General features: G+C 35.1%; 1 protein-coding gene across 3 annotated transcripts in view; it reads right to left on the bottom strand.

Annotated features, from left to right (window-relative positions):
• SHOC2 (SHOC2 leucine rich repeat scaffold protein) overlaps positions 1–24,656 on the bottom strand; it is an 89,527-nt gene that overhangs the window by 17,876 nt on the left and 46,995 nt on the right. For all 3 annotated transcript variants that reach the window (XM_029932574.1, XM_029932572.1, XM_029932573.1), the window contains exon 3: positions 6,747–6,884. In XM_029932574.1, the coding sequence (XP_029788434.1) occupies positions 6,747–6,884 (138 nt within the window). The remainder of the gene's footprint in view (positions 1–6,746; positions 6,885–24,656) is intronic.

Raw genomic sequence — 24,656 nt, 5'->3', positions numbered from 1 at the left:
GGAGAGGCAAAGAATAAAATACTGATTTCTTCCTTCCCTCTCTATTTTAAAATGAGAACCGGTTAAAGATAAGCGTCTCATGTAATTTTAAGATTTTACATTTTGCTAACAGAAAGAGAAAGGACTCATATCATCTGTGCAGGACAAGTGTTCATTTCTTTGTTTTTCATTTTAAGTTACACTTTTCAAGAAGTAGACTAGGAAAAAAATACGAAAAGTATCAGGAGAACCAAATAGTAAAATGTTTTAGTTTCAAAGTTGTTAAAAAGCATTAATGGGGGCTCTGGGTGGCTCAGTCAGTTACATGTCTGACTCTCGATTTCAGTTCAGGTCATGATCTCATGATTTCAAAGATCAAGCCTGCCCCACTTTGGGCTCACGCTGAGCATGGAGCCTGCTTGGGATCCCCTCCCTCCCTCTCTTTCTGCCCTTCCCCACTCATGTGTGTTTCTCTCTCTCTCTCTCAAAAAAAAAGAATAGGTTTCTACAACTTAAAAATTAAAAATGAGGGGTGCCTGGGTGGCTCAGTCAATTAAGCATCTGACTTCAGCTCAGGTCATGATCTCATGGTTCATGAGTTTGAGCTCTCCCATTGGGCTCCCTGTGGACAGCTCAGGGCCTGGAGCCTGCTCCAGATTCTATGTCTCCCCCATCTCTGCCCCTTTCTTGCTTGTGCTCTGTCTCTGTCTCTCTCAAAAATACATATGATCCTGTGTCTCCCTCTCTCTCTGCCCCTCCTCTGCTTGTGCTCTCGCTCTCAAAAATAAACATTAAACAAAGTTACAAAATGAAAATGATATAGTGAAATTGCCACATGACATTATCTAATATTGAAATTAGTGGTTATTTAAACAAAAATGGTACCTCCAACTTTCTTGAACTTGCCCCCTCCTTTCTTTTTGATAGGGTAGAAGAAGGTGAACTTCTAAAAATGTAATCTATAAGAACATGCTATTCTGATGAAAAACTCATAAAGCCCTTATCACTTTACTAAAAGCATGGCATGTTCAGGGTCATCCACATTTTGCCAAAATCCATTACTCTCAGAAAAATAAAAGAGGTAAAAAAAATAAATTAAGGGAGAAATATCAAAACTCTCTGTGCCAGAAACAAGCTGGACACCAGACATCTGACATTTACTGTGATTCACCCCCTGCAGTGGGTTCAACTCTAACCTCTATTAGTGAGCAGGTTTTACCACAAACTAAACCACAGCCTAGAAATCAAGCCATAGCTTGCTTTAATGTTGAACCATTGTGACTAAGAAATAAAATCAATGTTGCTGAGCTTCTGTGTATAAATGTAGGCTGATCACTGCCAATCACGGGCATTTAGCATTTAAGTGCTTAACTTTGACTGCAAGTTGTTCCTTGCTCTGCTCTGAGAGCTTGCTTTCTTATGTTGTCAGATTTTTAAATTACAGCAACATCAAATGGCTGTGAATTAAAATTGGATGCTTTCAACTTCAGCGAATATAATCAGCATCTTTAGGTTAATTCAGTATAACTTTTGAGTAATACTCTAACTCAAATGATCTTAATCTCATTTTAACAAAGTAGCAAAAAAAAAAAAAAAAATCAGAAAAGGCACACAGTTCTAACAATAATGTCAAAGACTTTTTCCCACCCAGAAACAGTAAACTAAGAAACTGAAAAGCAAACTATATAAAGAATTCTTAAATGTCAAAACCCCAAAAGAATGCTACCATTAAAAAGAAAACTAGTAAAGTTGCTATATGAAGTTGCACTGTAATTACCTAAAACCTAATTACTAAAACTCTACTTGTTGATATAACCATAATTACTGTAACATTTCTTCAGAGCCCAGTGCAACAAAAGACCTCTGTGAACTGTTCTGGCTCCAACCTTGAAGGCCAGGTCTTATTGCAGATTTCCTTCTTTATCTCATTTGAGAAGAAAAGAAAATAAATTTTTTTTTTCCTATTTCAGACCTCTGACCACTCCCCACCACTGGTTTCAGAAAATCACCAGAGATATCTCAGAAGGCTTTAAGGCATCAAGTTCATAGTTCAAAACAAAATGGCTGCTTAAGGAAGCTTAACATTTTCTTTAGTCATAACTGATTCTTGAATGAAAACATATTTACATGAAAGAGAATATACTTTTTATTCAGCAGGGCAGACTAATGGTTAAATCAGAGATACTATAAATATGTTTGTAAGTACTCTCTCGCTTAACTGCAACCAGCTGTCCCCCTCCCCATTTCCTCCTGCCTCTTCTCCACATCCTGTGAGCTGTCAGTGATCCTGGCACTGCTCAGCCTGGATGTAAATGGCAGTGATTACTGCCAACGAGTGATAACTACTCTAGGAGGGTTCTTGTTAAATAAAGAAAGGGGTAAAAACATCTTGGTCTACATATAAGAATAAAAAAGGCAAGGAAATCAAGTGATTTTTGGAAAACTGATAGGTGATAGTTAAAAGATCTCATTTCAATGGTGAATATAGAGCAAGTTTCTCTAGTTCAGAAAAAAGAAGAGTAGAGCAGTTGCTCAGGACTCATATCATCTGTGCAGAACAAGTGTTCATTTTTTTGTTTTTCATTTTAAGTTACACTTTTCAAGAAGTAGACTAGGAAAAAAATACGAACCAAATATTCCAGTTAGTTTGCCACTAAATGTTTTGGGTGAATTTCTCTTCTCCAATAATGAGAGGGAGAATCTCAAAGGTCAGTTAAGACTGTTGAGATTTGTAACAGACCAAGACCCAAATGTTCAAATTTCTCACCAAATCTCAACCTTCTACTATACTGAGGAAAAGGCAAAGCAATTACTTTCATAATAATTCTTAATAATATTAAACGAGAGTATTATAGGAGCACCTGGGTGGCTCAGTTGATTGTCTGACTCTTAATTTCAGCTCAGGTCATGATCTCATGGTTTGGGAGTTTGAGTTACACATAGGGCTCTGTGCTGGGGACCCTGCTTGGGATATTCTTCCTCTCTTTAAGTCTCCTTCTCTTTTTCTTTCTTTCTCTCTCTCATGGTTTATCGAGTTCGAACCCTAAATCGATCTCTGTGTTGACAGCACAAAGCTTGCTTGGATTTCATATTCGCTCTATCTCTCAAAACAAGTTTTTAAAAAACTAAAGGCTTTTACAAACATTTTATAACTAGGGAACAGTTATTAATGAACTGTTTCTAAGAAAACACTACAAAACTGACGAGCCAATCAAGAGATGACTGGGACAACTATGGAAACAGGACTGTCAATGAACATGAAGATGAAAAACAAATACAGATCAGCACAAGACATAGCATGAATGTTACATGTCCCAACAGAGTAACTAACACAAATTAGGAGAGGAAAAAAAGACAAAACAGGACAGGTAGAAGAATAAATTTACTGACTGCTTCATCTATGTCAGTCCAATCAGTAACACAGAATACATATTAAGCTGCACATGGAAGACTTATCAAGACGACTATATGCTGAGCCATAAAAGAAGTCTCAAAAAATTTAAATGATTCAGGTCACAACAAGTTGTGTTTTCCATTACAATGGAATTAAATTAGAAATCATAAACAGGGGCGCCTGGGTGGCTCAGTCGGTTAAGCGTCTGGCTTCAGCTCAGGTCATGATCTCAAGGTTCTTGGGTTTGAGCCCCGCTTCCAGGCTCTGTGCCGACAGCTAGCTCAGAGCCTGGAGCCTGTCTTCAGATTCTGTGTCTCCCTCTCTCTGACCCTCCCCTGCTCGCCTGGTCTCTCTCTGTCTCTCTCAAAAAAAAAAAAAAAAAAAAAAAAGGAACATTAAAAAAATAGAAATCATAAACAGAAAAGGCCTTGGAAAACTGTAAGATACTGGGAACTAATATAATAACACTTCTAAATAAACCATAGATCACAGAAGAAACAAAAATGTAAATGTATAAGGTATCTTGAACAAAACCAAAAAGGAAAATGCAATATATCAGGATTTGGGGAATTAAAGCAGTACATTAAGGGGAGATTTAAAGCATTAATGCATATATAAGAAGAAATCTTCTAAGAACATACATATGACACAAACTAAACATGTCAGTATGTAATACAAACAAAAAACTACCTCACATCAATGACATCAAGCTTCCACTGTAAGAAACCAAAAAAAGAATAAAAGTCACAGCAGATAGCAGTCAAAGTGGAAATCAATGAAATAAAAGTCAAATAGAGAAAAACCAATAAATCTTAGAGATAATCAATAAAATTGACTCAATTCTAATTAGACAGGAAAAAAAGAGAGAAGATCTAAGTTACTACTAAGTTACTGATATCAGGAATGAGAGTATAGATGCCATAGTACTACTATATTATTATTAATAATAAGGGTATATTATAAACAATTTTATGCCTGTTAAATGTGACAACTTAAGTGAAATGGACCTAGTCCTTGAAAGATATAAATGATTGTTTGTTCAAGAATAAAGTGATAACCTAACTAGCTCTCTCTTAAGGAAACTGAATTTAAAACACTCCTACAAAGAAAAATCCTGACCCGGGTGGCTTCATGATGAATCCTACATCTTAAAGGAAGAAATAATGCCAATTTTATACAAACTGTTCCCAAAACCGAAGAGTAGAGAACACTTCCATACTTATTATATAGGGTAATATAGGGTAGCAAGCATTACCCAAACCAAAACTGGAAAAGACAGGTTTTATAACATTATATGTGACTAGACAGCATATTCAAAGTAATTAAGAAATCAAATTTTTAAAACTTTTACCAGAATGTATCCTTTTTCATTATGTCTTCTTGGTAAGCAATGTCAATCATATTAGCTGGGTTCTTGTCAAGTTCAGGGCAAAATTATAAAATTGTATTTTATTAGTTTCTTCATTGTATTATACCTCTATTCTCTTTCTAGAACTCCTAGTCTTGTCTCCTAAGACTGTTTTTCAATTACTTTGTTTCTCTTTCACATATTTTGTATCTCCTGTCTTTTTGTTTTAGATTCTAAGGGGCTTCTTCCACTTACCCTACAACATCACTCTTTTGGTCTTTGGATGTGTTCATTATACTATACAGTGTTTCCTTTAAAGTTAAACTTTGTATGGCAAGGATATTCCTAAGCAATATATTCTTTGTTTCTTTTTTCAATCAGCCTGATCATGTTTTACAGATGTAATACATATCTTTTCTCTTTTGCCTCTAGGGTCACTTCTCTTTGTTCATCTTGGCCATTTCAAAAGATTTTAGAGAGAAAAGGAAGAAAGAAGTGCATTCAGTCTCTAAAGAACCAGAAATGAAGATCCTCTTATTTATACAGGAAATTTAGTAAAATTACTATTAATATTAGTAAAGCCATTCACTATATGCTATATACCATATTGCCTTTCAGAGATTAATCTAATGCAGTTAACTAGAATACTTAGTCTGTTGCCACTATAAATAACAATGTGATATAAAAAACTCTAGGCTAAGAATTACGAAGATATAGGTTCTAATGGCTAGCTGTTATATCCTAAAGAGGTCTCAAATTAGTTTCCTGCAAAATAGTTGTCTGTAACCTAGAACAGTTTAATATAACTTATTTTAAAATTCTTTAACAACTGCTTCTGTTTCAACAGTAGACTAGGTAATTCAGACAAACCCTCCCACTGAAAAAAATTTTAAACTTTCCCAAAACATAAGTCAGAGAGCTAACAAGATAATGACTAATTACCAGGGCAGAAATCAGCTGGGAACCCCAAGAAATAAGCAAAATAATGGAGAAAATTTTGTCCTAAGAGTGCTTCTCTAACTAGAAGACTCAGCTAATAAGGCATGTTTCGGCCAAGAGCAAAAATCTACAGCTGGCCAAGTGTGGGGAGTCCAGAAATCAATGTCAACTGGGATACTACAGGGCTGCACTTTAGCATTAAGGGTAAACCAGAAATAAAAGAGCTCCAATTAGTGTACAGACTACTTTTGAATGACCTGGAAGCCCAGAAAAATCTCAAACCCTAGAATGCGGATAGATTCAAGTGGTCCCTTAGGTCCCTAACAGAAACAAATGAAAATACTGGAAAAAGGTTATCACATCATAACAGAACCTCACAAATATTCATTACTAAAATTATAAAGATTGAATACACATATAATTTTCCTAAATAAACATTATAGTATTCTTATACCAAACCAGTAAATAAAAAGGTGTCCAAACTTTTTAAAATTTCTTTTACTGCTTATACAAATATATGGGCATTTAGAAAGATACACATGACTCTATAAATACAGAACATATTACAATATGCACTTCCAACTTTTGAAGGCTGTGGCTAGGTCTTTGAAACATATTTTGTATTTTAAGACATCTCTTATCTTCAGTAGCAGAGATGAACAAATTTTAAGCTATATGAGCCAAGATTTAAAAAACTAAACAGTAGTGCTCTTATTTTTCAGTGTAGTTTGCTTTAGCAAAAAGACCATACCATATATGACAGCATGCAACATTCTGAAATAAGCCAAAACAAACAATGCAGTAATTCTCCAATTTAAGCAGTTATAATAAAATATATACTCAATATCCAATATTCGACATACGTTTTTATAATCTAATTGAACTCCTTTCCTAAAACCCAATTATTTTCTTCACCAAGAAATGGAAATAAAAAGCAATTTTAAAATACTCTTTTAGAAGTTTTACTACTTTGACAATGGTGAGTTTTAATCTTTTAACTTTTATTATAGAAATGGATCAAAAACAGTCTTTTTAATGACCATGTAGCTATAAATAAATATCAGTATTTTCTTTCTCCATTCATACCTATAGTATCTGGGAGGTCTAGCAGTTCATTGTGCTGCAAGTCAAGGTTGGTTATCTGCGTGCAGTTTCCAATCTCCTTTGGGAGGTGTTCAAGTTGATTGTGAGCTACATCCAGCGTAATGAGGTTACATAATTCACCTGTAAAATTGACCAACATAAAAATTTAACAAGAATTGTTAATATATTAAATACTGAAAGAAAACTTCTTCTACATCATAATTATTAATTTCTTTCTGAAAATGTAAAAGTCAAACACAAGATCTGAAACTTATTAGAAAACGAGAGCTTACAAATATTAAATCATTATGTCATACACCCGGAACTACTATAATGTTATGTCAATTATAACTCAATTAAAATAAAAGAAAATGACATCTGATAAAGCTAAAATGTTGATTACAAATGACTACCAATCGCATCAAGTTAACTTAAAGAATGAATGAAGGTAACTGGAGAAGATAAAATTTGGACTCTAATACTCTTCAAGCCAGAAGTAATAAAACTCTTTTTTAATATTTGCCATCATCTTTTCTGAAATTTAGCTGCCACCGAAATAACTTTCACTACCCTAAAGGAAGACACACAACTCCAAAAGTGAGTTGAGGCAAGTAACTAGAGCAAGAAGGAAGAGTCTAACTTTCGTCCATACGGTAGAGCCGTGATTCGTCCCAGTCACTGGTATACTGCAGGACTTCTCAACTTCAGTATTATGTCATTTTGGCCTGGATAATTCATTGCTATCAGAGGCTGTCCTATTATAAGCAGCACCCCTAGCCTATATCCATTAAATACAAACAGCACTCCCCAACCTAGTTGTAATTGTAACAATCAAGATGGGCTCTAAACATTAACAAATGCACTCTGTCCTAACACTGACAAAATTGCCCTTAGTTGAGAATCACAGCTACGTTGGAACAAGAAAGCTTTAATTCCACCCAATCCTCACACTTTTCAAAAGAAGCTGGAAACCGAGATTTTCATATAAAATCTTTTAATGCTTAAATGTTAACTAATTCTTATGTGAAAACAAAACACTGTCTTACTAAACACATTTGTGAATTTTTTTCAGAATTTAGAATGCCAGTTTGATAACCTCTCAACATAGAAACACATTAGTTACTAACATTTTAGGACAGAAATTTGTATACAACTATCTAATATTCAAACTAAAAACTGTTTTTAAAGGCAGAATATAATCACCTGGACTCAAATTAACTTAAACCCTTTTGATTTGTGTAAACTGGACTATTTTGAACACATTCTCTCCAGAAAGTTATCCTCCAACAATCTAAAAACTCTGCAAAGTGAGGAAATCATGGTAATACTGACACATTGGGAAAGACTGTCACTTAGTAACACTAATGCTTTTTTCTCACAATCTAGTAATCGCTAAGTATTTTGAAAATGATTAAGACTCGGGAAATGTGGTTTAATTTACAACACACACACAAAAACATGATTTTAAAATCTGGTCTGTTAGTCCTTGAATTACAATATACTCACAACTAAATTATATATATTATTGTGGGTTGAATTTGAAAATTATTTTAGACTTTCCCCAAAATTGATGTATAAATTTAAAGACCCATGAAGAACTTTAAAGTTTCTTCAGTCCAAAGAAAAAGATGTAGTAAACTTCAGGAAGGTTTGTCATTTATATAAAGTTTCCATGAAAATCTGAAGTATTTTCAAAACTAATCCAAAACTTATTTAATGCAATTAACAAAACATTTTGTGTTGGCAGTGGGGGGAGTTTAAGATTGCCCTGCTTTAGATTGCGCAAGCTCTTCTTGTTTGTATTCAAATAATTAGAAACATCTGAAAATTGTGAGTATATGATAAATTCTGTAGTTGGCAACACTGTGCCGGGGTAAGAGCCTAGGTTACAATTTGCAATATATTTAATATTAAATACCTAAGCACTTCATGAAATAGTTTGCTATAGCACTATTTGCTATTTTATGCTCTGTCCAGCTATATAGTATTTTTAAGCATGTTTCACCAGATATGACCCAAATATAATAAAAAACAAAACAAAATATAAGTGCATCCTAGATGGTTTTCAAAGACAATAACCAAGGTGTTAATAGTGACTTGCTTCTGACTGGGTGTAAGAGTGGTTTTTATTTTCTACTTTATACATTTGCATTTTGCCATTTTTGTTTTTGTATATTTTTGAATTCAAAGAGGAAAAAAAAAAGGGAGAGTCAAGAGGTAAACACTAGCAGTCTCTCATCCACTATTCATGGAAGAGCACATTCTGACCCCAAGTAGAAGCTTCCTGTCTGTGGAGCACATGCACCTTTCAGTGAAAACAAATGGACCACACTATTTACCTGCTAACATCAGCAGTTAGTATTGTGCATCTTAGGACTTATATTCCATACTTACAAAGCAATCTTTTGATTTTAAATTTGACTTCCCACACATTTGCCTACAGAGAGAACATGGACTTCATTCATTCATCCATTCTATAAATGCTTTCTCAGCACCTACCTTGTGCTAGAATGCAAGAGAAAAAAAATAGATAAAATGCTTGTCTTCATAGAACTTATATTTTAATAAGGAAAAAATAAATTAGCAAATGACCAAGGTGAGGAAGTATTAAGAGCTATAAAAGAAAACAAAGCCAGGTAAAAGTAGAAGAGTGTGATGGGGGAAGGAGATCGGAGATATTGTTAGTAAATAAAAGGGAAAGAAACCAGTGAAGTAGCATTTGAAAACAAACCAAAAATAATGGGAGAAGGAAGAAACAATGAGAATATCTGTGGGAAGAATTTTCCAGGCTGAATGAAGAGCAAACACAAAGAATCTGCAACAAAAGAGTAGTTCAAAACACAACAGAAGGCCAATGTGGCTGGAATCATGATTAAGGAAATCAGGTGGCAGGAGATAAAGTAGATCTGGGTCTTGTAAGCTAGGTAAGGATTTCAGCTTTGACTAAGGAGATCGTGATAATGATAACAAGAGTGTTTTTTGTTGTTGCTGTTTTTATAGCAGTTTACAGAAAAATTGCACAGCAAGCACAGAGTTCCACACAGTTTCCCTTATTACCATCTTCCATTCTTAGGTGGTACACTTGCTGCAGCTGATAAATCAACATTGATGTATTATTTCTACCTGAAAGTTCGTGTTTTACAATAGCATTTACTCTTTGTGTTGTCCAGTTCTATGGGCCTTGATAAATACAAAATATCATGTATCCATCATTACAAATATTGTACAGAATAGTTTAACTGCCCTAAAAATCCTGCTTTATCTACTTATTCACCCGAACTTCCCTCTCCCCCAGAGCCTCTGGCAACCACTGAGTTTTTTACTTTTTCCTTCTCCAGAGTATTACAGATAGTTGGAATCATATAAAATGTAAACTTTTTGAGACTGGCTTATTCCATTTAGCAATATGTATTAAGGTCCTTCTATGCCTTTCTGTGGCTTGATAGTTCATTTATCACTGAACAATACTCCACTGTACGGCTATATCACAGTTTACCATTCATTTATTGAATGATATCTTGGTTGCTTCCTATTTTTAACAATTATGAATAAAACCACTAAAAACATTTTATGTGCAGCTTTTTGTATGGACAGAAGTTTTCAACTTGTTTGGGTAAAAAACTAGGAGCATGATGGATGGACTGTGACGGTTAAGACTATGTTCAGCTTTGAAAAAATCTGCCACTGTCTTCTAAGGGTCTATACTTGTACATCCTCACCAGTAACAAAAAAGACTGCATCTGTATTTGTAGTGGTGGTGGTTGTACTTTGGAACTACAGCTTTACAGGATATAAAGTAGCCTTATGGAAAGCAAAATAATGTGATAATGTTTGCTCCCAAAACACAAAATTTATTCTGAAAATTAAGATCTACATAAAAACATAGCATTAAGTGGACTGTTGTAGGCATCAAATAGGAAGTAAATACACATACACAAAGTGCTGAGTGAAACGAGAAGCAAGATTCTGCCTGGGAAGATTGGCGAAAGCTAGATTTTAAAAGATGATCAGAAGCTACAGATACCCCCCCACCCCCATACCCCACCAAAAAAATATGTGGAAATTAGAGTGGCCAAAAAAAAAAATCATAAGCTCACATTTCCTTTGCTAGGGATATATTCAATAGAAATGAGTCCATATATTTACCAAGAGCCTTTTATCACAATAACAGAGTAGCACTATCCGCCATTAGCCCCAAATTATGATACAAAACAACAGAATGGATAAATTGTGGCATATTCACACGATGCGATAGTGTGCAATAATGAGAATTAACTAGCTCTAACTACATATTATGATGAATAACGCCAAGAACTCAAACACAAAAACATATATAGCTTATGGTTCCATTTATATAAAAACAATGAAAAGTAATGTTTGATTGTACAAGTCAGCATACTAAGTTTACTGTTGATGAGAATGAATAGTGATTGAAAGGGGTCTCCTGAGTGGTCTTGGTGCTCTATTTTTTAACTTGGACACTGACATTACACAGTTGGCAAACAATCTTTAGTTGTACATGTATGATATATTAATAAAATTTTATTTTAAAGACCTGTCTATGGCCCAAGCTCCTGCTTTTTTGGACATTCTTTAATCCAAACCATGGCAGGGAAACAGAAAAAGCCATTTCTTAAATCTGTATTTAAATGAATAATCTTCAACAGTTTTAGTAAAAATTTAAGTTTAAATTAATTCCATTCTAAAACTTTATTTTTCTTTCATCTTATCTTTTGAGAAGGCAAAGGATATAGAGGAGGTCTCTATCTAAGGCTTAAAAAAATTTATTTTATGTTTTATTTATTTTTTGAGACAGGGAGAGACAGAGCATGAGAAGGGGAGGGAGGGACAGAGAGAGAGAGAGGGGACACAGAATCTAACACAGGCTCCAAGATCTCAGCACAGAGCCCGTCACGGGGCTCAAACCCACAAATGAGAGATCATGACCAGAGCCGAAGTTGGAGGCTTAACTGACTGAGCCACCCAGGCGCCCCAATCTAAGACTTTTTAAACATGGTATTACCCTACATCCAGACAATGGAGCATGCTGAACATATTCTTTCTCAAAGGTGACAATACTGTCTGAACTCCTGTTGGGAGATTCTTCCTGCTATTTCTTTAAGCAATATCGTCCCCCAGATTACCCTAATATATTCAACCCACTTTCATTTTGTAATAGAGAATGGTAGTGTTCCACATGCAGAAAGCAGTGGCACACACAGTGCCTGAAAACTGGAAGGGAGATAGTTGGAATGTAAAACTAATGTTCATCAAACAACTGAAGAGTGATGTTAGGAGGAGGAAACGTTTTCTTCTGGAGAATTATTAAAATTTAATAATTAAGTATTTAAATACCAAATTCCTGAGGATTATTGAGATTTTTTTCGAGTTTCTCATTTTAGAAAGATCTTTGACCTTTAATAATTATTGTTAAAAATATTTTATACATGGCTTTGTTCATAGTACAACCTTAACAAAATGTGATTAAATAACTGACAAAACTAAATGTGTGGGGTTTAACCAGTAACCAAAAAACATAATCATACAAATATTTGAATAAACTATGTTCCCAAAACCCAACAGAAGATAAATTATTGCTCGAAGAACATTAATTCAATCAGTTAAAAAAAAAAAGATTCCCGTGTGTATTCTCTTTACCAGGCGCAATACTAAGCACTAAATATGCAAAGACTATAAGACATTAAACACTTGGTTCTCATAAAATTTAAAAGTAGTAGGAGACGTGTGATTTGATGAAGGCCAGTGAGGGCTCTAGTTGTGAAATTTCACCATTAAAAAACCATTCTTATAGATCTTCAAGGCCCTTCATGGTCAAAGTTCTTTACCTTTAGGGTGACCATCTCATTCACTTATTCATTCAAAAAATACTTATTGTGTACCTACTGGAAATTAAGCAGTGAACAAAGTCTATTCTCAAAGAGCTTATATTCTAGTATGCATGAAGGGAGAGAAATCAGAAAATGAGGGGACACCATGGCAGAGAAGTAAGGGGATCCAAAGTTCCCTCTTCTTGCAAACAAAGCAGCGTTGAAGCTAAAGGACTTTGAACTACAAGAGTTCAAACGGCAAAATGACAAGAGATGCTTCCAGGGACCCACTGGGACAACCTAACCGGACACAGGGCTACTTCAATGAATATATCAAAGCACACCTAGTGGAGGGTCCAAAACATCACTACAAACAGAAAGATAAAGTAACCAAAGTCACAACCAGAGAGCAAGTAACATTCTCCAAAAAACACCTCCTGAAAGGACAGGCCCTGGACAGTGTACGATCCCTCTTTAATAGAGTAGTGATCGCAGGTGCAGGGCACATAACAAGCTTTTAAAACATGTAAGGGATAGAAAACTAGCCAAAATGATGAAACAAAATAATTTTTCTCAAAAGAAATTCCAGGAAGAAATGAAAGCTAAAGAATTTATCAAAACATATAAATAATATAACTGAACAAGAATTTAGAATAATAGTCATTAGATTAATAACTGGGCTTGAAAAAAGCATAGAAGACGAGAGAAAAATCAGTCATTATGAATTTGAAAATGCTGTAAATGAGGTGCAAAATAAACTAGAGGTGTTGACAGAGAAAACTGAAGAGGGAGAAGGGAGAGTAAGTGAAATAGAAGATAAAATTATGGAAAAAGATGAAGCTGAGAAAAAGAGACATAAGAAAATTCTGGACCACAGAGGAGAATTAGAGAAATATGTGATTAAATGAAAGAGAACAATATTCATACCATAGGAGTTCCAGAAGAAGCAGCAAGAGAGAGGGAGCCAAAGGCACACTTGAACAAATCATAGCTGAGAAATTCCCCAATCTGGGGAAAGAAGACATTGAAATCCAGGAGGCACATAGAACTCCCTTCAGATGTAACTTGAACCAATCTTCTGCATGACATTATCATAGTGAAACTGGCTAACAGCAAAGATAAAGAGAATTCTGAAAGCAGCTAGGGATAAATGGAGCTTACCCTACAAGGGTAGACACATAAGGGTAGTAGCAGACCTGTCTACTGCAACTTGGCAGGCCAGAAAGGAGTGGCAGGAAATTTTCCATGTGCTGAACAGGAAAAATATGCAGCCAAGAATCCTTTATCCAGCAAGCCTGTGATTCAGAATAGAAGGAGAGATAAAGGTTTTCCTAAACAAAAAAAGGAATTCATATCCACTAACCCAGCCCTACAAGAGATCCTAGGGGGACTCTGTGAGTGGAATGTTGCAGACCACAAAGGATCAGAGACATTACCAGAAGCATGAAACCTACATATAAAACAATGACTCTGAATCCATATCTTTCAATAACACTGAATGTAAATGGACTAAATGCTCCAATCAAAAGATATAGGGTATCAGAACGGATTAAAAAAACAAGACCCATCTATTTGTTGTCTACAAGAGAGTCCCTGAGGACACCTTCAGATTGAATGTGAAGGGATGGAGAACCATCTATCATGCTACTGGAAGTCAAAAGAAATCTGGAGTAGTCATACTTAAATCAGATAAACTAAATTTTAAACTAAAGTCTGTAAAAACAGATGAAGAAGGGCATCATATCATAATTACAGGGTCCATCCATCAAGATGAGCTAACAATTATAAATGTTTATGCACCAAATTTGGAACACTCAAATATATAAAACAATCACAAACATAAGCAATCTTATTGGTAAGAATGTGGTATTTTCAGGAGACTTTAATACTCCACTTACAGCAATGGACAGATGATCTAGAAAGAAAATCAATAAAGAAACAATGGCCCTGAATTATACACTGGACCAGATGGACTTGACAGATATACTTAGAACTTTTCATCCTAAAGCAGAATACACATTCTTTTCAAGTGCACATGGAACCTTCTCCAAGATAGATCACATACTGGATCACCAAACAGCCTTCAATAAATATAAAAGAGTTGAGGTCATCCCATGCACACTTTCAGATCACAATGCTGTGAAACTTGAAATCAACCACAGGGAAGACTTTGGAAAACCTCCAAATGCATGGAAGCTAAAGAACATCCTACTTAAGAACGAGTTGGTCAACCAGGCAATTAAAGAAGATATTAAAAAATACATGGAAACAAACAAAAATGAAATCACAACTATCCAAAAACCCTTCGGGATGCAGCAAAGGAAGTCCTAAGAGGAAAAAATACATCACAATCCAGGCATATAACAAGAAAAATCCCAAATACAAAATCTAACAGCACTAGAAGCAAAGCAACAAAGAAACCTCAAAGCCAGCAGGAGAGTATCAGAGCAGAAATAAACAATATAGAATCCAAAAAAAACCCAAAATCAATGAAACTAAGAGGTGATTTTTTTGAAAAAATAAGCAAAACTGATAAACCCCTAGCCAGATCTCAAAAAGAAGAGAGGACCCAAATAGATAAAATCACAAATGAATATAGATTTACCACAACCATCCCTCAGAAATACAAGCATATTAGAGAATACTATAAAAAATTATATGCCAACAAACTGGACAATCTGGAAGAAATGGACAAATTCCTACACCCTACCAAAACTCAAACAGGAAGAAATAGAAAATCTGAACAGACCCATAACTAAGTGAAGAAGTTGAATCAGTTATGAACAATCTCCCAACAAATAAGAGTCCTGGGCCAAATGGCTTCCCTGGGGAATTCTACCAAACATTTAAAGCAGAGTTAAAACCAATCCTTCTCAAGCTGTTCCAAAAAACAGAAATGAAAGGAAAACTTCTGGACTCATTCTATGAAGCCAGCATTACAGAGACCCCACCAAAAAAAAAAAAAATAAATAAATAAATAAAAAATAGGCCAAACCCTTTATGAACATGGATTCTCAACAAGATACTAGCAAATTGGATTCAACAGCTTTATGATAAGAATTATTTACCATGATCGAGTGGGATTCATTCCTGCGCTGCAGGGCTGGTTCAATATTTGCAAATCAATCAATTTGATATATCACATTAATAAAAGAATGGATAAGAACCATATGATCCTGTCAATAGATCCAGAAAAAGCATTTGAAAAAAATACAGCATCCTTTCTTAATAAAAACGCTCAAGAAAGTCAGGATAGAAGGAACATTAAACATCATAAAAGCCATATATGAAAAGCCCACCGCTAATATCATCCTCAATGGGCAAAAACTGAGAGCTTTCCCCATGAGATCAGGAACGTGTCAGAAATGTCCATTCTCACCACTGTTGTTCAACATAGTGTTAAAAGTCCTAGAGTCAGCAATCAGACAACAAAATGAAATAAAATGCATCAAAATTGGCAAAGAAGTCATTTTCACTTTTCGCAGACAACATGATACTCTACATGGAAAACCCAAGACTCCACCAAAAGACTGCTAGAATTAATACATGAATTCAGCAAAGTCGCAGGGTATAAAATCAACGTACAGAAATCAGTTGCCATATTTATATACCAACAATGAAGCAACAGAAAGAGAAATAAAGAAACTGATTCGATTTACAAATGATCCAAGAACCATAAAATACCTAAGGAAGAAACTTAACCGAAGATGTAAAAGATCTGTGTTTGAAAAAGATAAAAAGGGAAAAACATTCCATGCTCATGGATTGGAACAATAAATATTGTTAAAATATCAATACAACCGAAAGCAATCTACACATCCAATGTAAACCCCATCAAAATTGCACCAGCATTCTTCTCAAAGCTGGAACAATCCTAAAATTTGTATGGAACCACAAAAGACCCCAGATAGCCAAAGTAATATTGAAGAAGAAAACCAAAGCGGGAGGGATCACAATTCCAGACTTTAGCCTCTACTACAAAGTTGTAATAATCAAAACAGTATGGTATTGGCACAAAAAGAGACACACAGACCAACAGAATAGAGAACCCAGAATTGGACCCACAAATGTATGGTCAACTCATCTCTGACAAAGCAAGATAAAGCATCCAATGGCAAAAAGACAGTCTCTTTAACAAATGGTGGTAGGAGAACTAGAGAGCAACATGCAGAAGAATGAAACTAGACCACTTTCTTAGACCATACACAAAAATAAACTCAAATGGATGAAAGCCCTTAATGTGAGACAGAAAACTACCAAATCCCTAGAGGAGAAAGCAGGCAACAACCTCTTTTGACCTCAGCTGCAACTTCTTGCTCTACACATCTCCAAAAGCAAGTGAATTAAAAGCAAAAATGAACTATTGGGACTTCATCAAGATAAAAAGCCTCTGCACTGCAAAGGAAACAATCAATAAAACTAAAAAGCCACCAATGGAATGGGAAAAGATATTTGGAATGGCATAAGAGATAAAAGGTTAATATCCAAAATCTATAAAGAACTTACCAAACTCAACACCGGGAAAACAAATAATCCAGTGAAGAAATGGGCTGAGGACATGAATAGACACTTTTCCAAAGAAGACATCCAGACGGCCAACAGTCACATGAAAAGATAGATGCTCAATGTCACTCGTCATCATGGAAATACAAATCAAAACCACAATGAGATACCACCTCACACCAGAGTGGCTAAAATGAACTCAGGAAACAACAGATGTTGAAGATGTGGAGAAATGAACCCTCTTGCACTGTTGGTGGGAATGCAAACTGGTGCAGCTACTTTGGAAAACAGTGTGAAGTTTCTTCAAAAAATTAAAAATAAAACTTCTCTACCCAGCAATAGCACTACTAGGAATTTACCTAGGGGATACAGAAGTGCTGATTCATAGGGGCATGTGTACCCCAATGTTTATAGCAGTGCTTTCAACAGTAGCCAAATTATGGAAAGAGCCTAAACGTCCATCAACTGACGAATGGATCAAGAAGATGTGGTTTATATATACAATGGAAATACTACTTGGCAATGAGAAAGAATAAAATCATACCATTTGCAGCAATGTGGCTGGAACTGGAAGGTATTATGCTGAGTAAAATAAATCAGTCAGAACACAGAAAAATAGAACTTCCATACCACCCAACAATAGCACTACTAGGAATTTATCCAGGGGATACATGAGTGCTGATGCATAGGAGCATGTGTACCCCAATATTTATACCAGTGCTTTCAGCAATAGCCAAATTATGGGAGCATAAACGTCTATCAACTAATGAATGGATAAAGAAGATGTGATTTAATATATACAATGGAATACTACTTGGCAATGAGAAAGAATGAAATCATGCCATATGCAGCAATGTGGATGGAATTGGAAGGTATTATGCTGAGTAGAGTCAGTCAGCCAGAGGACAGATACCATAGGTTTTCACTCATATGTAGATCTTGAAAAACATAACAGAAGATCATGGGGGGGGGAGGGGGAAAAATAGTTACAAACATAGAGGGGGGGAGGCAAACCATTAAGAGATTCTTAAATACAGAGAAGAAAACTGAGGTTGGATGAGGGGGTGGCGGAAAGGGGAAAATGGGGGATGGGCATTTAGGAGAGCGCTTGCTGGGATGTGCACTGGTTGTTGTATGTAAGTTATGAACCACGGGAATCTACCCCAAAAACAAAGAGCATACTTTACACAGTGTATGTTAGCCAATTTGACAATAAATTATATTTTTAAAAAAATAAATAAGGAAATAGAGTGACAGGAAGTGATCTGTTGTAAACCAAAGTAAAGCAAGGAAAGAAAATTCGAAATAAGAGTGTAACGGGCAGCAGGGAGGAACTGTGTGCATATGTGAACTGAAACACAGTAGGTGCAGAAAAATAAGGAAAAAAGGACAGAACAAGAGAGATCTGGAGTCTTAAATATCAAACTAAGAAATACCTTTTTGATCAGGTAATAAAGTACAATTTAAAGTTTCTGAATAAGCATGATAATCAGGATGTTGTTCTAAAAAGTCTATTTGTGAGGGCACCTGAGTGGCTCAGTCAATTAAGCAACTAGTTCTTGTTTTTAGCTCAGGTCATGATCTCACACTCGTGAGATTAAGCCCCGTATCCAGCTCCACACTGGGCATGGAGTCTGCTTAAGATTCTCTCTCCCTCTGCCCCTCCCCAACTAATAGTTTCTAAATAAGTAAATAATAAAAGTCTATTTTCTCGTAGATCTGAAAAGATGTATTGGAGCAAGCAGAATCAGGAAGCATAGTCTATCAGGGAGCTACTGCTATTAGGCCACATGAAAAAATATGAGAACTACACTGAATAATCAATAGCAGTGGAATAAACAGACCCATTGTAAGAGCAACTAAGAGTTGCAGAATAAACAGGAATGTGGTAAGAACAGTGATTCTCAAATTATACACAGTGAGTGACTAGTTTGGGTTTTTTATTTTTTCCCCGAGGTGGTTGTGAACTAATATTCTGTAAACAACAAAATTGCATTCTTGAATGTTCCAGCAATGTCAAATTGTTATACAAGATTCTAAATACTTACTCTCAATTTGTTATTAACTTGTGACAAAAAAATTGGTTGGCCAGCAACCAGTCTGGTGATTAGGCCACACCCTGACAAGAACTAGAATAGGAAGAAAAATCCTCCTTGGATTCCAAGATCTTGATCCAGGGTTGACAGAAGATAATGATGCAATTAAAAGAGAGAAACAGAATCCAAAAGGAAGAGACGTGTGGTGAGGAGTTATATTTTGATCATGCTGAATTTCAGATATCAGTAAGACAACGAGGTAACAATCTTTTGGTTAATTAGGGAAAAAAATATATACAGATCTGAAGAAAACGTTGTCATGATAGAACATTTTTGTTCCAAAGAGAGAGGAGGGGTTAATATCTGCGAAGAGTTAAGTATTGGTCTTCAGGCTAATAGTAATGGTGGACTCCTGGATAAATTATTTTTAAAAACACTATATAAAAGCATGCAGAGAGACTAAAAGCAGATACTAGAAGTAATTCAACTCTCGCAAAATGGGAACTGTGGCAGACAGACCTTTAAGATGGCCCCAATGGCCCTGTCTCATGTACAACTGTATATACACTGCATAATTATCCCTTCCTTCAGTGTGGGCTGAACTTACTGACTTGCTTCTAATGAACAGACTATGAGAACAAAGAGGAGATGTCACATCTGTGATTAAGTTATGAAAGATGGTGTTCTCATCCTGCTAGCACTCTCTCTATTGCCTTCTCAGCTTACACCCTTTGATACAGAAGCTGCCCTGCTGGAGAGATCCTGGTGGCTAAGAACTGAGAGCAGTCTCTAGTCAACAGCCAGCAAAAAGCTGAAATCCCTTAGTCCAATAACCTGCTAGCTAAATGAATACTGAAAATAACCACATGAGCTCAGATGTGAACGTTTTCCAGATATGCCTTCACAAGACACCTCAGCCCTGACTACCCCTTGAATGAGAGTTAAGCTTGCCTGATTCTGAACCAGAGAAACTAGAAAATAGTAGTAAAGGAGTGTTGTTTTAAGAGCTATGCTTCAGAGTAATTTCTTATGCAACAGTAGATAACATATAAGAAATTACACTGGGTAAGACTCACATTTGTAAGGCTTTTACCATGAAGTTACTCACAAATATGCCCCCAGAAAATAAATCTCAAGTAACTTGATCTTGCTTGAAAAAAAAAAAAAAAACCAATACAATGCATATTCTTCTCAACTGCATATAAAACATTTACTAAGACAAGCCATATTTTATAAATCAATAACAAAAATATCAAAAAACATCTCTCATATACTTGAAAATTGATCAATTCACTTCTTAATATTCCATGGGTTACAGAAGAATTAACAAGAGATATTTAAAGAATATTTAAAAGTAAACAATAATGAATATACAACATATCAAAATTTGTATGCTACTGCTAAAATAGTACTTGGGAGATTTATAAAGAAATGCTCAGAGGGGCACCTGGGTGGCTCAGTCAGCTGAGCGTCCAACTTTGGTTCAGGTCATGATCTTGTGGTTGATGAGTTCGAGCCCCGTGTCGGGCTCTGTGCTGACAGCTCAGAGCCTGGAGCCTGCTTTGGATTCTGCGTCTCTTTCTCTCTCTCTCTGCCCCTCCCCCGCTTATGCTCGCTCCGGCGAGCCGCGTGTGTGAGCGCGTGCTCTCTCTCTCTCTGTCTCAAAAATTAACATTAAAAAAAATTTTTAAATAAAAAAACGTAATGCTCACATAATGAAAAGAAAGGTCTAAAATCAATCTAATAACTTAAAGTAGACAAACAACATATTAACCCTAAAGAAAAAACCCTAAGAAGTAGGGATCAAAAAAAAGAAAAGAAAAAAAATTAAAAAGAATCTGAAACAGGTTTACTTATTTATTTTTTGAAAAAACCAATAGGGGCACCTGGGTGGCTCAGTCAGTTAAGTGTCATGACTTTGGCTCAGGTCATGATCCCATGGTTTGTGGGTTCGAGGCCCGCACTGGGCTCTGTGCTGACAGCTCAGAGCCTGGAACTGGCTTCAGATTCTGTGCCTCTCTCCCTGCCCCTCCTCCACTCACACTCTGTCTCTCTTAAAAATAAACATTTAAAAAAAAAATCAATAAAATTGATGTATCTCTAGCCAGAATGATCAAGCAAATAAAGACCAAATTACCAATATTAGGAATGAAAGAGAGACATGATTACAAATCATATTGCCAACATTAATAAAATATAGAACTCTTATGAACTTCATGCCTAAAATTCAACAAATTAAATAGACAAATGCCTTGACAGATTCAAACGACCAAAATTAAACTAAGCATAAAACCCAAGTAATTCTGTATCTATTAACTAAAGTAGATCAGTAATCCAAAAACCTTCCTATAAAGAAACCATTGGTCTCAGATTGTATAACTGATAAATTCTTCTAAACATTTGAGGAATACTAATTATATACAAACTCTTCAAGAACATAAAAGAGAAATACCTTTCAACTCATTCTATGAAATGAAGCCAGCATTACTCTGACAGCAGCCATTATTAAAAAAAAAAAAAGAGAGACAATTACAGATGATGCATTCTATTCTATTCTATAATAAATATAGATACACATTCTTTAAGCAGTTTTAGTACAGGTAATTTAAAAAATAAATTAAATCCAGCAACATATAAAAAGGCCTTATTAAAATGTACACAGTAGGCACTCAAATACTGGTAAATAATTAGATTTCACAAGTTGTGACCTGCCCCATGAAGCCATATGACCTTCCCTTTCGAGTGACATTAAAGATGCTTATGTTTTAAAAATAACTTATTCCTGAACTTAAAGGATTATTTCCAAATATCGAGAGATTAGCTCTGTAACAAAAATCACATTAAACCTTACTAAAATATTTTGTAAAATCACATAATTAATAATTATTCTCTCAGTTCTCTTACTGCCTTCTTTAGCAATAACAATGTGTATAGGTTTTAACTGTTCGGTGAAACATCTGACAATCTGGTAACAATAAACTAAGTTAGTTAATAGTTCATTTCCAAGTCTCTGGGTTTCTTGCTGATTCCCAGCCAAAAGGAGTTATTTATTAACAACTATGAATTCCCTTTCCTGATTTCTTTTTCCTGCCAAACTAAGTTCCTAATTAGCACTTGTACAAAACACTCAAATGAGATCCATTAAATATTGTTACCCACACCATAATGGCAATTTTATCATCCCTGGAAGTCCTGGGAGAACTTCAAGAATTTTAGGGACTAAAGGTTACAATTTGAGTTAATATTAAAAAATGGGTTGCTTGAGCATTTGAATCTTGATTTCTTTCAGTTTAGACCGTTTCTCAGGATTGTGAGATTGAGCCTGGTGTTGGGCACCCCCGTCCCTCCCCGTGGCTTGTGCTTCCCGTTCTCTCGCTCAAATAAATAAAATGAAAAAAAAAATTATTTTTTGAGTAACAGTATTGGGCTTCACTAAATTCACTTCAAGCCACATTTATTTAAAACTTACCATTTATTATCTATAAAAAAAAATCACAGAACATAATTAAAATCTCTAACCCTTCAACTTAAAAAAAAAACCTGATTTTGTCCTTAGCATTTTTATACAAATACTGATGATATAGATTATATGCAGAGTATATATAATGGTTGATTTACAGAGTAAATCTGATTAACAGCAGTACTTCAGTGTAGTAGGAATTTTAAAAACTGCATCAAATGGTTAAAAACTTTTTAACCATTTGATGCAGTTTGTTGATTCTATATATTTTAATGTTGTAAGAGGGGTTTCTTTAAAATGGGTAAAAATGACTTGAGTTCCCAAAAAGCATACACATTTTTAACATGTTCTCATAAGTAAAAACAGCTTATTTTGACAAATTCATGTGAAATTACATATTATGTAGAAATGATGTAGCACTTTATTGAACAATGTAAGAATACATTTAAAAAATATTCCTTCTAAAAAGAGTAATAAATAAGGGGGAAAGTTTAAGGAAATCCTAAACTAGTCCATACTTCAACAAAGGCAAATTGTAGGAATATTCGTGAAAGACAAAGATGGAGTTTTTTCTTGTTTCAAAGAGCAACTATTTCCTTCCTAGAAGAATAAAATCATTTAAAACTTCGTTGGCAGAATTCCTTAAACTAATTATTCAAAATGACTATTTGATGGCCCTAAGTCTAATCCACCCAGGCCAAAAAAAAAAAAAAAAAAAAATTTCCCCCCACAAAAGCACATCTCTAGGGGTGCCTGGGTAGCTAAGTGGGTTTTAAGTGTCCAACTCTTGGTTTCAGCTCAGGTCTTAATCTGAGGGTTTCATGAGTTTGAGCCCCACATCAGGCTCTGTGTTGGCACGTCAGAGCCTGCCTGGGATTCTCTCTGTCCCTCTCTGCCCCTCCTTTACTGGCGCTGTGTCTCTCTCAAAATAAACAAACTTAAAACAAATCTCTAGCATGAAACTCAAGGGAACCAGTAGGAGTTATGGGAAGAAGGAGTGATTATTTCCTGTATTCCCTCTCAAAACAATTTGACTGTCTTGGTGTACAGTGAAGACTCTCTTTTAAAAGAAGGTATGGCAGGAAGGATAGAACACTGATCAGTAAAAGAAAGCAATGACTAAGAGGTCCATCTATCTACTTAACACAAAAAGACAGTTACTTTATGTGTCTATGTCTTATCACACAAAAAGGTAAATGAATATTATCAAATGAAGAGTTTTCTAGGCTACTCTGATGCATTATCTCTGGCTTTTCATATGGTTACAGTTACTGTCTGGTATCTTTTTACTGTTTTCTGCCAGTGTTCAGCCATGTGAATATGTATCATTGGCATGAAACCACACAGCATTAATAAAGGTGCCATTAATGCTTAAACAGATATTCTTATTTTAAAATATAAAATACTCTATATCAAGTAGCACAGGTTGTATAATGGCCAAATTCCAGATATATTATTTAAACAGTAGGGTATAACTTTTAACTTCTCATATTTCCCAAATATATTGCTGAACATCAGCCAGATGGCAAGAAAGCAGTATACTCCTACAGTAAGAATAAGCATGTAATCTGCATATGAATCTAGTATCTATAATAATGCAAATCTAATACATAGAGAAGTTTAATAAAACGATAATGACCATGTATTTTGAACTGTAAATTCTTGTTAGGGGTTTTGGCAGTAAGTCAAACCACATTAAAGGTATATAACACTTTAAAAAACGTCAAATTTCCATTTTACTTGTTCTTTGTGCATGGGTCTTAATTTGTAAATAATTTCAAAGGGGTTCAGGACTTTATCTTTTGTAATTAAAAAAGCACTAAAGCAAGATCTGCATCATAGAAAATAACTACTTCTGTCTTTTCCTTTATAATAAAAGATAGCTTTCAAAAACTAAAAACAAATTCATAGTCATCAAAATTCTGCAAATCAAAACCACAAACATACCACTAATACTCATGGAATGGCTATAATAAAAAGACAGATAATAGCAAGGATGTTAAGGATATAGAGAAATTGAAACACTAATATACTGTGGTGGGAAAGTAAAAAGGTGCAGCCACTGAGGTAAACAGTCTAGAAGTTC

Source organism: Suricata suricatta, chromosome 2 (genome assembly GCF_006229205.1).
Source record: "Suricata suricatta isolate VVHF042 chromosome 2, meerkat_22Aug2017_6uvM2_HiC, whole genome shotgun sequence".
NCBI lineage: Eukaryota > Metazoa > Chordata > Mammalia > Carnivora > Herpestidae > Suricata > Suricata suricatta.
Note: the sequence above shows the minus strand (reverse complement) of the source record. Positions and strands in the feature narration are given on the sequence as shown.